Below are 13,994 nucleotides of genomic sequence, written 5' to 3' on the forward strand. Positions count from 1 at the left end.
TCCTTACTGAGGTTACAGTGACAAACCATCCCGATGTGTAGAAAGAATAGTAAATATGGCAAGCGACCAGCTTGCTGATCTTAAACACAAAACACAAAAAAGAAGCTTACAAGAAGTGGAAGATTGGACAAATGACCAGGGAGGAGTATAAAAATATTGTTCGGGAATGCAGGAGTGAAATCAGGAAGACCAAATCACACCTGGATTTGCAGCTAGCAAGAGATGTTAAGAGTAACAAGAAGGGTTTCTTCAGGTATGTTAGCAACAAGAAGAAAGTCAAGGAAAATGTGGGCCCCTTACTGAATGAGGGAGGCAACCTAGTGGCAGAGGATGTGGAAAAATCTAATGTACTCAATACTTCTTTTGCCTCTGTCTTCACGAACGAGGTCAGCTCTCAGACTACTGCACTGGGCAGCACAGTATGGGGAGGAGGTGACCAGCCCTCTGTGGAGAAAGAAGTGATTCGGGACTATTTAGAAAAGCTGGACGAGCACAAGTCCATGGGGCCGGATGCGCTGCATCCGAGAGTGCTAAAGGAGTTGGCGGATGTGATTGCGGAGCCATTGGCCAAAATCTTTGAAAACTCAGGGCGATCGTGGGAAGTCCCGGACGACTGGAAAAAGGCTAATGTAGTGCCCATCTTTAAAAAAGGGAAGGAGGAGGTTCCTGGGAACTACAGGCCAGTCAGCCTCACCTCAGTCCCTGGAAAAATCATGGAGCAGGTCCTCAAGGAATCAATTCTGAAGCACTTAGAGGAAAGGAAAGTGATCAGGAACAGTCAGCATGGATTCACCAAGGGCAAGTCATGCCTGACTAATCTAATTGCCTTCTATGACAAGATAACTGGCTCTGTGGATGAGGGGAAAGCAGTGGATGTGTTGTTCCTTGACTTTAGCAAAGCTTTTGACACGGTTTCCCACAGTATTCTTGCCAGCAAGTTAAAGAAGTATGGGCTGGATGAATGGACTATAAGGTGGATAGAAAGTTGTCTAGATTGTCGGGCTCAACGGGTAGTGATCAATGGCTCCATGTCTAGTTGGCAGCCGGTATCAAGTGGAGTGCCCCAAGGGTCGGTCCTGGGGCCGGTTTTGTTCAATATCTTCATAAATGATCTGGAGGATGGTGTGGATTGCACCCTCAGCAAATTTGCAGATGACACTAAACTGGGAGGAGAGGTAGATACGCTGGAGGGTAGGGACAGGCTATAGAGGGCCATAGACAAATTAGCCGATTGGGCCAAAAGAAATCTAATGAGGTTCAACAAGGACAAGTGCAGAGTCCTGCACTTAGGATGGAAGGATCCCATGCACCACTACAGACTAGGGACCGAATGGCTCGGCAGCAGTTCTGCAGAAAAGGACCTAGGGGTTACAGTGGACGAGAGGCTGGATATGAGTCAACCGTGTGCCGTTGTTGCCAAGAAGGCCAATGGCATTTTGGGATGTATAAGTAGGGGCATTGCCAGCAGATTGAGGGACATGATCGTTCCCCTCTATTCGACACTGGTGAGGCCTCATCTGGAGTACTGTGTCCAGTTTTGGGCCCCACAGTACAAGAAGGATGTGGAAAAATTGGAAAGAGTCCAGCGGAGGGCAACAAGAATGATTAGGGGACTGGAACACATGACTTATGAGGAGAGGCTGAGGGAACTGGGATTGTTTAGTCTGCAGAAGAGAAGAATGAGGGGGGGATTTGATAGCTGCTTTCAACTACCTGAAAGGGGGTTCCAAAGAGGATGGATCTAGGCTGTTCTCAGTGGTGGTAGATGACAGAACAAGGAGTAATGGTCTCAAGTTGCAGTGGGGGCGGTTTAGATTAGATATTAGGAAAACCTTTTTCATTATGAGGGTGGTGAAACACTGGAATGCGTTACCTAGGGAGGTGGTGGAATCTCCTTCCTTAGAAGTTTTAAGGTCAGGCTTGACAAAGCCCTGGCTGGGATGATTTAGTTGGGGATTGGTCCTGTTTTGAGCAGGGGGTTGGACTAGATGACCTCCTGAGGTCCCTTCCAACCCTGATATTCTATGATTCTAATGTGACCATTAAGTATACTGGATATTCATAGAGCTCAAGGATTGTACCAGCCCACGATAGTTTTGCTTGGCCTGATGGTGTTTCAGGTGGAAGGCATAAGCTGGTGTCTTGGTAGGGCTGGCATTCAGGATCCATGTGTGATAGTACACTCAGGAAGCCAGTTAGAATGTCCTCCAATCTTTCCGACTGAGTAGTGATGCAAAGATCATCTGCCTAAATAAACCTTCACACATCGGGAATTCTAGCTGGTCATTTGTGTAGACATAAACCACAAAGGGTGACGCCACGGAACCTTGGGGCAAGCTGTTCCATTGAGAATGACAGACTTTTCTGGCCATCCATCGCAACAAAAAAAAAGGTCACTTTCTGAGCAGGCAGGTGACTTGGGCCACCTTGCTACTTCAGTAGAAGCACACAATAGTTAACAGGGTTATAAGTAACTGACAGGTCAACAGCACAACTTCTCTTAATTTTACAGGCTTTGAAGACATTTTCGATGTATTGAGTTAGGTTTACAACTTGGCCACAGGCAGGAAGGTCCTGGGCATGGTCATCAGTCAACTGCCCTTCTACTGCTGGTGCTATTCCCTGTTCATATAGCTTGTAGGGCAGGGGTGGGCAAACTTTTTGGCCCGAGGACCACATCTGGGAATAGAAATTGTATGGCGGGCCATGAATGCTCACAAAATTGGGGTTGTGTTGCGGGAGGGTGTGAGGGCTCAGGTTGGGGGTGTGGGCTTCGGGATGGGGCCAGAAATGAGGAGTTCAGGGTGTGCGAGGGGGCTCTGGGCTGGGGTGGGGCAGTGGGGTGCCGGGGTGGGTGAGGACTCTGGGGGTGTGGGCTCTGGGGTAGGGCTGAGAATGAAGGGTTTGGGGTGCAGGAGGGTGCTGTAGGCTGGGATCAAAGGGTTTCAGAGGGTGGGAGAGGGATCAGGGCTGGGGCAAGGGGTTGGGGCATGGGGAGAGGCTCAGGGGGGCAGGCTCCATGTGGCTTCCAGAAGCAGCAGCATGTCCCATCTCTGGCTCCCATGTGGAGGTGCAGCCAGGCGGCTTTTGCACGCTGCCCTGTCCACAGGCGCTGCCCCTGCAGCTCCCATTGGAGCGCCGGAGGGGGCCATTGGAGCTGGAGCCTAGGAGCCGGAGCGGGGCCATGCTGCTGCTTCCGAGAGCTGCATGGAGCGGCCCCCGATCCTGCTTCCTGGCCAGAGTGGGGCAAGCCCCAGACCCTGCTTCCCAGCAGGAGCGCAATGGCCAACTTAAAACTGCTGGCGGGCTGTAGTTTGCCCACCCCTGTTGTAGGGTAGGCAGAATAAGGCTCTTGAGTGGTAATGTTACAGAGTTTAGGGTCTTTATGTGGTTTGAGTAGTGCGACAGCTTTGGCCTGTCTTCACAGCGTGGGTACCTCCATGCAGGAATCAAAGAAGTCAAACAGCCACTTCTGTGCTCCCACCCTGAAGCAAGGGTACCAGAAAATGGGGGAGCAGGGGGCCATGGCCCCATCACATTTTACCGGCTGTAAGGGTGAGCGATGCGTGGCGGGGTCTTGGGGGGGAAGAGGTGGCACGAGGGCAGAGGCTCAGGAAGAAGGGGTAGTGTGGTGGGAAAGGGCTAAGAGTACATTCGATCTCCCAGAATCCAGCTGCCTCTCCATGTTCCAGCGTTTTTGTGGCCGTGTCAGCTCCTGGTGTTGGAGCTGATCATTGTGGACTTTGCTGTCTCCTGCTTGACTTGTTCCATTCAGCACACAGCTGTGTGGGCGGGTTTACGGGTTGTGATGCGTCATCATATGACTGCGGCGGTGCACTTTGGTTGTAGTCCATGGGGGTCAGCTCGCGAATGGTGGCCTGTGCTTTTTTGCTTTCATGGCACAAGTTTGTTGCCAGAGGGATCCAGGTCAAACAGGTCTGAATATCTCCTTGAATTGCTGGTTTGTCTGTTCTGAAGCCCCAGTACAGATAGTGTCCGAAGTCCCTGGGACGCTTCCTGGCGGTACCCAGGATTGTGCACCACCTACCCTTAGCATGAGAGAGCCTTGTCTGTGCCTACCAGAAATCAGCTCCGTGACTCCACCAGCAACACAATCGCCCCACTCTCAGTCTGCACAGACACCACTGTCCCTCTGCAGATGAGCAACAGGCACGCTTCAACCCCCGAGCATCCCCCTGGAGCATTCAGCCCCTGCTCCACTGGACACTCGCAGTATGTACCGATCTGTTGTTCGTTTGGGACCGTGCCCCGCAGCTTCCCACGTACATCTCAGCTCACCGCACTGCGATACATTTATAGGGAAAACAAGGTGAGGCAAAATACCTTGTTCGCCTCAGCAGGCTCAGTCCTTTTTAGCCTTGGAGACTCAGGTCTGGGACAAGGTGAATCCTTACAGGTGGCACAGGGTCCTGCTACTCCTCTCCTCAGTCAGTCCCTTGTGCTTGTTTTCCTTCCCTTCTGGGGAGTGAGTGCAGCCTCCCTACTGGGAAGGTCAGGTGTCTTGCTGCAAACAGCCTGCTGGCAGCTTCCCTGCTCCTCTCACTCCCTCACTGTTCCCCTCCTTCCACCCAGGAGAGGGTTTAAAAAGGTCCCAAGTAGTTGGAGTCAGCTGACCCTAATTGGTTCCCTAGCAGCCCCTTTTCCCGCTGAACCTTATTGCCCCGTGGTTATCTCTCCTCAGTGGATAGCGAGGGGCCTTTTAATCTCTTGGGACTAATTACTAGACCCTTTTGTAGCTGTTTGTCCTGGGTTTACCACATATTCCCCCCTCCCCCCCGTCAACACTACGGGGTTGGGCTACTTGGGTTGGCAAACAGTGCACTCTCGACAGGCCATCCGCATTGCCATGTTGGATTCCAGACCTATGTTGTACTCTGAAGTGGAAGGGTTGAAGCAACAGGAACCATCTCGTCACTCTCGCATTTTTGTCTTTATTTTGGTGTATCCACTGCAGAGGGGCATGGTCCGTGACAAGGGTAAACCTCCGTCCCAGTAGATAGTAGCGGAGGCTTTCTGCAGCCCATTTTACTGCCAGGCATTCTTTTTTGACAACGGCGTATTTCCGTTCCCTAGGCAGGAGCTTCCTACTAAGGAAGAGGATGAGGTGTTCATCATCCCAGACCATTTGTGAAAGTACTGCCCTCAACCCTACATCAGAGGCCTCGGTTTGTAGGATAAACTCCTTCCCCCAGTCTGGGGCCACGAGTATGGGGTCAGTGCAGAGGGCCGTCCGTAGATCTGAAAAAGCGTCTTCAGCCGCGGTCGTCCATCTTACTATGTCTGGGCCCCGAGCTTTCGTTAGGTCCATTAATGGGCATGCCCTGGTGGCAAAGTGGGGAATGAACCGTCTAGAGTACTCCACTAGTCCCAGGAATGCTCTGACCTGGTTTTTTCGGAGTGGTCGGGGCCACTTCTGTATAGCTTCTAACTTGTTGAGTTGGGGCCTCATCCACACCCCTCCCCACTATATACCTGAGGTATTTGGCTTCAGCTAGCCCGAGCGAACATTTGGAGGGGTTTGCCGTCAGCCCCGCCTTCCTCAGGGTATCCAGCACTGCCTCCACCTTCTCCAAGTGCGTCTCCCAGTCGGTGCTATATATGATAACGTTGTCGGTTAGCTCATCTATCTAGGGTATAGGGTACACATCAAACTGGGATACCTCATTCAGCTTTCGGAAGTCGTTGCAGAACCTCACGCTGCCATCAGGCTTAGGCACTGAAACCACTGGGCTTGACCATTGGCTATGAGAGTCTTCAATGACTCCTAAAGGCCAGCATTTTCCTGACCGCTGTCCTGATCTCCTCGCTTTTGGCCTCCGGGATCCGGTATGGCTTGACGTTCACCTTCACTCCAGGCTCTGTGAGGATGCGATGGTGAACCTCAGTAGTCCTGCCTGGCTTTTCTGAGAACACATCCTGGTTGCGTTTAATCAGGCTGATCACTTCAGATCGTTGCTCCGGAGTCAACTCCGGGGATATTCGCACTTGATCAGGCTGGTCGCTTTTAGGGGATGGTGCCCCTAGCGCAACCACATGCGCTTCTCTATCCTGCCATGGTTTCAGCAGGTTTCTATGGTAGATCTGCTCCAGCTTCTGGCAACCTGGCTGTCGGACCTTATAGTCAACTTCTCCTATGGCTTCTATTATCTCATATGGCCCCTGCCACCTGGCCAGGAGCTTGCTGTCTGCCGTGGGTATGAGCACCATTACCCGGTCTCCCACCTGGAACTTCTGGGTCGTTGCTTGGTGATTGTAGTATGTCCATTGGGCCCCTTGGGCCTTCTCCAGGTGTTCGCGCACAAGGGGGGGCGACTTGGGCTATCCTGTCTTTCATTTGCAATACATGTTCAACGATGTTTCTCCCGGGGTTCGGCTGTTCTTCCCAGCCCTCTCTGGCCATGTCCAATATGCCTCTGGGGTGGCGACCATATAACAGCTCGAATGGGAAGAATCCAGTGGAAGGTCCCATACAGCAAACAGCAAGTAAGGTAGCAGGGCCACCCAGTCTTTCCCATTGTGACTAACCACTTTCCGTAGCATGTTCTTCAATGTTCTATTGACGAGTTCAACAAGCCCATCGGTCTGGGGATGATAGACTGACGTCCTGAGGGTCCATATATGGAGCATTGTACATGGGTCCTTCATTAACTTAGACACAAAGGGGGTCCCTTGGTCCATCAGGATCTCTTTAGGTATCCCTACTCTGGAAAAAATCCGGACTAATTCTTTGGCTATGGTCCTGGACATGGTGTTCCGTAGGGGTATGGCCTCTGGATATCGGGTGGCATAATCTAGTACTACCAGAATGTACTGATGACCCCGGGCTGACTTCTCCAGTGGCCCTACTAGATCCATAGCTATTTGGTTGAATGGGATTTCAATAATTGGTAGAGGTACCAAAGGGGCCCTTAGGTGTGGTCGGGGCTCATGTAACTGACATTCCGGACAGGAGGTACAATATTGCCGGACCGCCGCATAGATGCCAGGCCAAAAACACCTCTGCAGAATCTGATCAAGGGTCTTATCTACCCCTAGATGGCCCCCAAACAGATGGCTGTGGGCCAGATCCATCATGCCCCTCTGATGCTTCTGTGGGACCAAGAGTTGTTCTACGACTTGCTCTTGGACCCGGACTACTCTGTGTAGCAGATTACCCTTAATCACATAATATGGCCCTGGGCCCTTGACTCTCCCCTCGACGGGGACCCCATTTACCTCAACTACTACTTTATGAATATTGCTTTATATTGGATCATTGGCCTGATCCTGACCAAAATTCCCGAGTGAGGTCCCCATTTGTCCAAACTCAGGGGGATCTACCTCTGTCTTCCCCTCGGGGAAAACCCCCGGGGAACTAGGTCCAGCTATTAGTTCATTGACCTCCTGCCCTGCCCCGCTGTCCGTTGAGCCACCTCTTTCCTCTACAAGCGTAGATTTTTGATACTGGGTCAAGATCCTCGTTCCCCTCCTTTTATCCGCCCTCCATTCCCTCTGAGTCTTCCGGGGCTTTCCCAGTGGGGAGAACAAATCCTGGCCAAATTCGTGGAAGGCTCGGGGGGCGTTATCTATCTGGGCCACCTCCTGGGTCCCGGGTTCATTATTTTCTTCCACCTTCTCCCCAGGGAGTAGGCTATCAAATCCCAGGACGTCTCGTCCAATAAGGACTGGGTAGGGGAGTTTTGGAACTACTCCCACCGTCACCTTAGTGGGGTTTCCGAGAACTTCTATTTTTACGGGGATGGTCGGGTAGTAACTGACATCCCCATGCACACAGGATATTCCTGAGCATTTGGCCCGGGATAGTTGGTCCTGCCCGACCAGCTTTCCTGAGACCAGCATGATTGCACTTCCCAAGTCTACTAACGCGGTGGTCTCTATACCGTTCATCTTAACGGGTCTAGTGTATCTATGAGGGACCATCGCAACCCCTACTAGACTTATTAGATCACATGGTCCCCCTATATCTCCCAGTTCGTATTTCATGGGCTCTTCTAGATTTGGGCATTGGGCAAAGATATGTCCCAATTTGCCACATGCATAACATCGGTACTCTGCTCAGGGCAGCCCCCGATTTTTCGGGCTGCTGAGCTTTATCCATAGCTGTCTCTGTGGTCATGTCGAAATAGGCCTTCTGGGGCTTCCCACACAGAAATGGAGCCAGGATACCTGCCCACAGTGCCATCCTCCCGACTATCGTCCTCCGTAGTCATCTTCTGTAAATGGTTGCTTGCCCTCAGCGGCTGGATCCCCTGGGGCCCGTGCGTCAGTGTGGTCAGGGCTTTTAACTGGTTCATTACTTCATTCAGGGTGGCTCGATCTTGAGCCGCCTGGTTCATCAGTAATTGGTTCATCTCCTGTCCTGACTCTTGCTGGGCAGCCATCTGCACCCTGGTAGCCTCTTGTTGGGCCGCAGTGGCCTGTACCAACGCCTTCACTACATCCCTCCATTTTGTGATTTACCCTGCCCTGAGATGGCTTGCCACAGAGCCTTACTCACTCACCACATCCCACTGCTGACACCATGTGTGGCAAAATACCTTGTTCGCCTCGGTAGGCTCAGTCCTTTTTAGCCTTGGAGACTCAGGTTTGGGGCAAGGCGAATCCTTACAGGTGGCACAGGGTCCTGCTACTCCTTTCCTCAGTCAGTCCCTTGTGCTTGTTTTCCTTCCCTTCTGGGGAGCGAGTGCAGCCTCCCTACTGGGAAGGTCAGGTGTCTTGCTGCAAACAGCCTGCTGGCAGCTTCCCTGCTCCTCTCACTCCCTCACTGTTCCCCTCCTTCCACCCAGGAGAGGGTTTAAAAAGGTCCCAAGTAGTTGGAGTCAGCTGAACCTAATTGGTTCCCTAGCAACCCCTTTTCCAGCTGAACCTTACTGCCCCCTGGTTATCTCTCCTCAGTGGATAGGGAGGGGCCTTTTAATCCCCTGGGACTAATTACTAGACCCTTTTTTAGCTGTTTGTCCTGGGTTTACCACAAAGGATAAGGTTACTTATCAAAGAACAGAGACTGAAATAACAGCAAGTAGTTAGAAGCACTGCAAGCAGCTGGTTACCTCTAAAACAAAATCATAACCTGCCTTCCAGAGCTTAGACACTGTCCTGTCTCGTACAGGCTTAGCTTACCCAGAGTCATTTTCCCAGCTATTAACCAGGCCAGCTGTTGCCCTCCATAAGACAAGCCACCTCACAGCTTGTCCCCTAGGTGAAGGAATATAGATGTCTTTCTGCATTCTCCCCATATACCAGACTAATTCTTTGATCTTAGTCAGAACCTGGCCGCCTCCCTGCTGGGTGTTCCTTCCTGTAGACATTGTGAGAGTTTGTTGCCCTCACGGTCTTGATTAGCTGGTGGCTTCGTACACAGATTGATTTATATTGTAAGCCACGCACAACACCATGGTCAGTCAGGGAGAGAGAAGCGCCTCCACCTTCCTGAACAGAACCTGTTCCTTCCCTTCATAACTTATATACCTGACAGAACAAGGAGCACTGGTCTCAGGTTGCAGTGCGGGGAGGTCTAGGTTGGATATTAGGAAAAACCATTTCACTAGGAGGGTGTTGAAGCACTGAATGGGTTGCCTAGGGAGGTGGTGGAATCTCCTTCCTTTGAGGTTCTTAAGGCCCAGCTTGACAAAGCCCTGGCTGGGATGATTTAGTTGGGGTTAGTCCTGCTTTGAGCAGAGGGTTGGACTAGATGACCTCCTGAAGTCTCTTCCAACCCTAATCTCCTATGATTCTACCTTAAGAATGAGTGTCCTGTAGATACATTCACATGTCTCACCATGATTAGTGCAACTGGAACATTACTGGCTGTTGGTAGAGGCCTCACGTGCCTCCCTTCGGTGCACTATTATGTAGACGTTAGACCCAGGGGAATCCCTGTAAAAACCCTGTGCCCCCTTATGCCCTCTGCCAGTTGGCACCAAAGGGTCTCCATGTAGCAGTCCCCAGGGATGTGCTCTGGGGCAGTCGTCAACACTGGGAGACAAATTCTCCCCAGCGCTCACACATTGGAGTGATACTACTAATGGACTTATCCACTTCCAAGTTAAAGCAGCTGTTCTGTAGGTGAATCTCAGCCAGTACTTAGCTTGCACCACAGCCTCTGTTGTCACTTGCACGGCCTGTGCTGCAATCTTGGGCCCTTCAGGAGTTGTCTGCAGACAACTGGGGAAGGGGAGGTGAAGAAAGTGCATTGAGCCCCTTGCGCCTGCCTCACCAGCCCGTATCCTGCAACAGGGCCCAGAACTCGCGGGTGTTGGTGCACTGCAAGATGGGTGTAAGCCGCTCAGCCTCCACGGTGATCGCCTACGCCATGAAGGAGTACGGCTGGTCGCTGGAGCGGGCCTACCGGCATGTGCAGGACCAGCGCCCCATCGTGCACCCCAACCCCAGCTTCATGAGGCAGCTGGAGTTCTACCAGGGCATCCTGGATGCCAGGTAACTGCAAGGAGGGGGAGAGGCCTTGCCCCCCAGGAGGGGTTCTATGACATCAGGGAGGGGGAGGAGACTGCCCAGCCCTGCCTTCCCCAGCAGGGGGCACTGTGACATCCAGGTGGGGAGGAGCCTACACTGCCCAGCCCCGCCTTCCCCAGCAGGGGTTGCTGTGACAACCGCAGTGCCTCATGTTCAGCTCAGTGTGTCTCTGCATAGCCGACACAGCAGCCTGTGGGAGCAGAAGGCAGGAGATGGCCAGTGGGAGGACACGGTGAATGGGAGTGACACTGGCAGCGACCAATCGGAGAGTGAGGGGAGCCTGTGCCAGGAGATGCTGAGTTTGGAGGAGGAGCCAGGGCGGCAGGAGGAGGAGCCAGTCACGACACCCCAGTATTGTTTCCGGCCCCTGCGGGAGCCCCCTGAGGAGCCAGCCCAGACCCAGGCCCCAGCAGGGGGCAAGGGGCCCCGGACCTTGGTGCAGGAGGCAGAGGAGCCAGGGGGCTCAGACGACTCAGGGGCTGAGGAGGTCCGGGGGCACCTGGCCGTGCTGCAGGTGCCAGAGATACCCAGGACACCGCGCGACCGGCGCATCAACCTCTATGCCGTGATGAGGAGCATCAGTGAGATGGACAGCCCTGATGCCCCCACCCCGCTGGGGGGTGCTGCAGAGGGGGAGGTAAGTGGCACAGCCAGCAGGCATCATGGGGGAGGGAGGAAGCCCCAGGAGGTGAGATCTAGGGCTGTGGGAAGGTGCCATGCAGCTGGAGGTGGGGCAGGAGAGGAGGGATTGGGGCCCAGCAGAGAGAGAGCCTGGGTCTATCAGTGACCCGGGCATACCTGTTCTCTGATCGCCGCCTCTCCTCTTTCCTGCAGGTGTTTGTTGCCTCAGGGCACGAGTCCCCTGTGGAGTGCCCCCACCCGGAACCTGCAGCCCCACCATCACCGCCACAGGACCAGGAGGAGCCGGGGGCATCAGCGCCAGGTTCCAAGGCCAAGCAGCACCCACCGCAGGCCCCAACAGACAAGACAGGCAAGCGACGGGGCCGACAGCGCAACCGGCAGGTCCCTCGGAGCCATGCCCAGGTGTGCAAGCAGATCTCCTACCACCCGGTGCCAGGCAAGGTGCACAAAGCCTTGAAGCACGTGGAGGGCCCCAGCCCCAGAGCCACAGCCCCACACCGGGCTCGTGTCATGGAGCACCGCTACTCCGTGGCCCAGCTCATGGATGCTGCCCTGGTACTCAGCCGCACCAGAGAGTTTGAGGAGCGGCTGGAGGCTGCTGGCCAGGAAAGACCCACAAGGGAGGATCCTGCTAGGTCCCCGCCCCCATCACAGGCGCCCCAGCCTGGAGGAGGCGCTCTCCCCCCATCACGACCCAGAAAGATGGTGCGGCAAGCCAGCGTGGACCTAGAGCCTGGCTCGGGGTGAGACTCCACCCCCTTAGCCCTGCCTCTGGCTGTGGCTCTGCCCCCATATCCCAGGGTACTGCCATGGATGGTATTGGGGCCTAGCAGCTGCCCTGTGCCATTTGGGGGCAGGGCATTTGATACCGGGGACCTCAGTGCAGATCACCCTTGGGGGGCAGGGCCTGAGTGCTGCTGGGGGTGTGGCCAATGGAAGAGAGGGACTCTATGGTGAGGACAGCCCCTCCCCCAAATATGCATCCCTCCCATCTCCCTGCAAATCTGGAGGAAGGATGGAACATTCCCCTGTGGGGATTGCTCTGTCCGCCACTCATGCTGCACATCCCCATGCTGCCCTGAGGCTCCTGCCGTGCAGTTGAGCAGGTATTACTGGGGGAGGATGGGGGGCATGATGCCCTGTGTTGTCTCTCCCCACTAGCCCTTTGCTTTTGTGCCATTGAGCACTGCTTTGGTCAGTTGGGTCAAAAGGTGCCAACCCCGTCACTGTGCCTGAGGAGAGAGGGGGTGAACCCCTCCTCCCTTTCCCAGCTCTGCACACATGGACACCATACCATTTCGCTCTGTGCCAGCCTCACTCCGTCTGTGAATAAAGAGTTAATTCACTTTGCAGTTGGCTCTGGGCTCCTCCCTTCCCTGGGGTCCCCCTTCCCACGGGGGACACGGGCTTCTGTGTCCTAAGGATGGGACAGGAAGCAAGGAGCAGTCACCCAGGCCAATGCCCTGGGAGGTGGGTTCTGGGACTCAGCCATCCAAGGGAGAACTAGGGAAAGGTGCTGGCTCAACAGCCCTGTGATCCCTGATGCCCAATAGATCAGGGGCACTGGTGGTTCCCCTGCCCCTGCCAGTCAATTCCCACCCCACCTCTGGGGGACAGAGAGGCTCTTGGACTCCTCCTCAGATTGAACTTAAAGCAATTTACACACATGGGTGCTGGCTCCAAAGAGGGAAACTGAGGGCAGGAAGGCCTTGCCCGCTTGCTGTGGCTAGGGTGAGAACACAGGCTCCCGACTCATGTGCTCTGACCATTAGCCCCATGCTGCTCCAGAATGAATCAGCTCAAACCCAGGAAATGCAGCATGGAGGGGACACTTCCTAGTGCAGCTCCACACCTTTCTCTCTGCCCCACAATTGAAGCACAATAGCTAACCCCTCCTTGGTCTTTGCCAGGGAGATCTCTGCCAGCTTGCAGCAAGTCCCCACCCACATCAATGGGCCCGGAGTATGAACACAGCCCTGATCTTGCTGGGGGGTGGGGAAAGTGCAGTTTGGCTCAGGGAGGTTCTGCCTGTTGGAGTCTCTGTGGGGCAGCACTATGGCTGTGTGAGCGATGCCATGGTGGGAGCTGGGTGCATTAATGAATTATGCTTGCCCCGCTGAGAACTGCCCCTCCCTAGCTGGTATCAGTGCCTGCTCAGCACCACAGCCCAGGGGGTGTGGCCAGAGTGCACAGCACATCAGCTAGGCTCTGCTTTCTGCTAGGAGCAGAGCATAACTTAGAGCAGCCGCAAGGCCACCTGGCCACCCAGCACAGGGAGCACAAAGGTGGCTTAAAGCCCCGTCCTAGGCACGGATGAGCTGAGTCATGGCCTGAGGAGGTTTGAACATCCCCTAGCTATCAGTCCAGTCTCAATCCCCTGATGCCTCTGCCATCCACCACCAGGTTCTGTGCCCATCACCGGAGTGCCTGGCCCTAACAGCACACCCCTCTGCCATTCAGACAAATCCTGTCATCAGAAATGGGGGTACAAGGTGATTTGTGTCCCTGCGCCAGCCCCCTAAACCCTCTGGTGCCTCCCAGGCTATTACTCAGCATGGAACCAGCTCCCACAGGGCAATGAATTGGGCTGAAATCAGAGTGGCTGGGCAGGAGTGACGGATCCACAGGATCAGTGCTCCACCCCAGTTTTTAAACTGTCCCTTAGAGGAGCCCCTTCAGTGTGCCAGTTCCCCGAGGGGGCTCTCTGTTCCTCCAGGGCTGGCCACATGGCCTCAGTGCCTCTGAGACAGAGCGGCTGGGCTCCAGCCCTCCTGCTTTGTGCCGTGAGCTCTGCCCTGCAAGTCCAACTGAGCCAGGAGCCTGGTCAGAGATATTTCCCCTCTCCAGGCACCCCAGCC

The 13,994-nt window shown here is 54.3% G+C and overlaps 1 protein-coding gene across 2 annotated transcripts in view; it reads left to right on the forward strand.

Annotated features, from left to right (window-relative positions):
* The window catches only part of SSH3 (slingshot protein phosphatase 3), a 34,204-nt gene extending 21,737 nt beyond the window's left edge, over positions 1 to 12,467 (forward strand). For both annotated transcript variants that reach the window (XM_074954558.1, XM_074954557.1), the window contains 3 exons: positions 10,258 to 10,458; positions 10,672 to 11,131; positions 11,329 to 12,467. In XM_074954558.1, coding sequence (XP_074810659.1) covers positions 10,258 to 10,458; positions 10,672 to 11,131; positions 11,329 to 11,883 — 1,216 coding nt within the window. In that variant the 3' untranslated portion in view covers positions 11,884 to 12,467. The remainder of the gene's footprint in view (positions 1 to 10,257; positions 10,459 to 10,671; positions 11,132 to 11,328) is intronic.
* The last annotated feature ends 1,527 nt before the right edge of the window (positions 12,468 to 13,994 follow it).

Source organism: Natator depressus, chromosome 6, assembly GCF_965152275.1.
Source record: "Natator depressus isolate rNatDep1 chromosome 6, rNatDep2.hap1, whole genome shotgun sequence".
Lineage (NCBI taxonomy): Eukaryota > Metazoa > Chordata > Testudines > Cheloniidae > Natator > Natator depressus.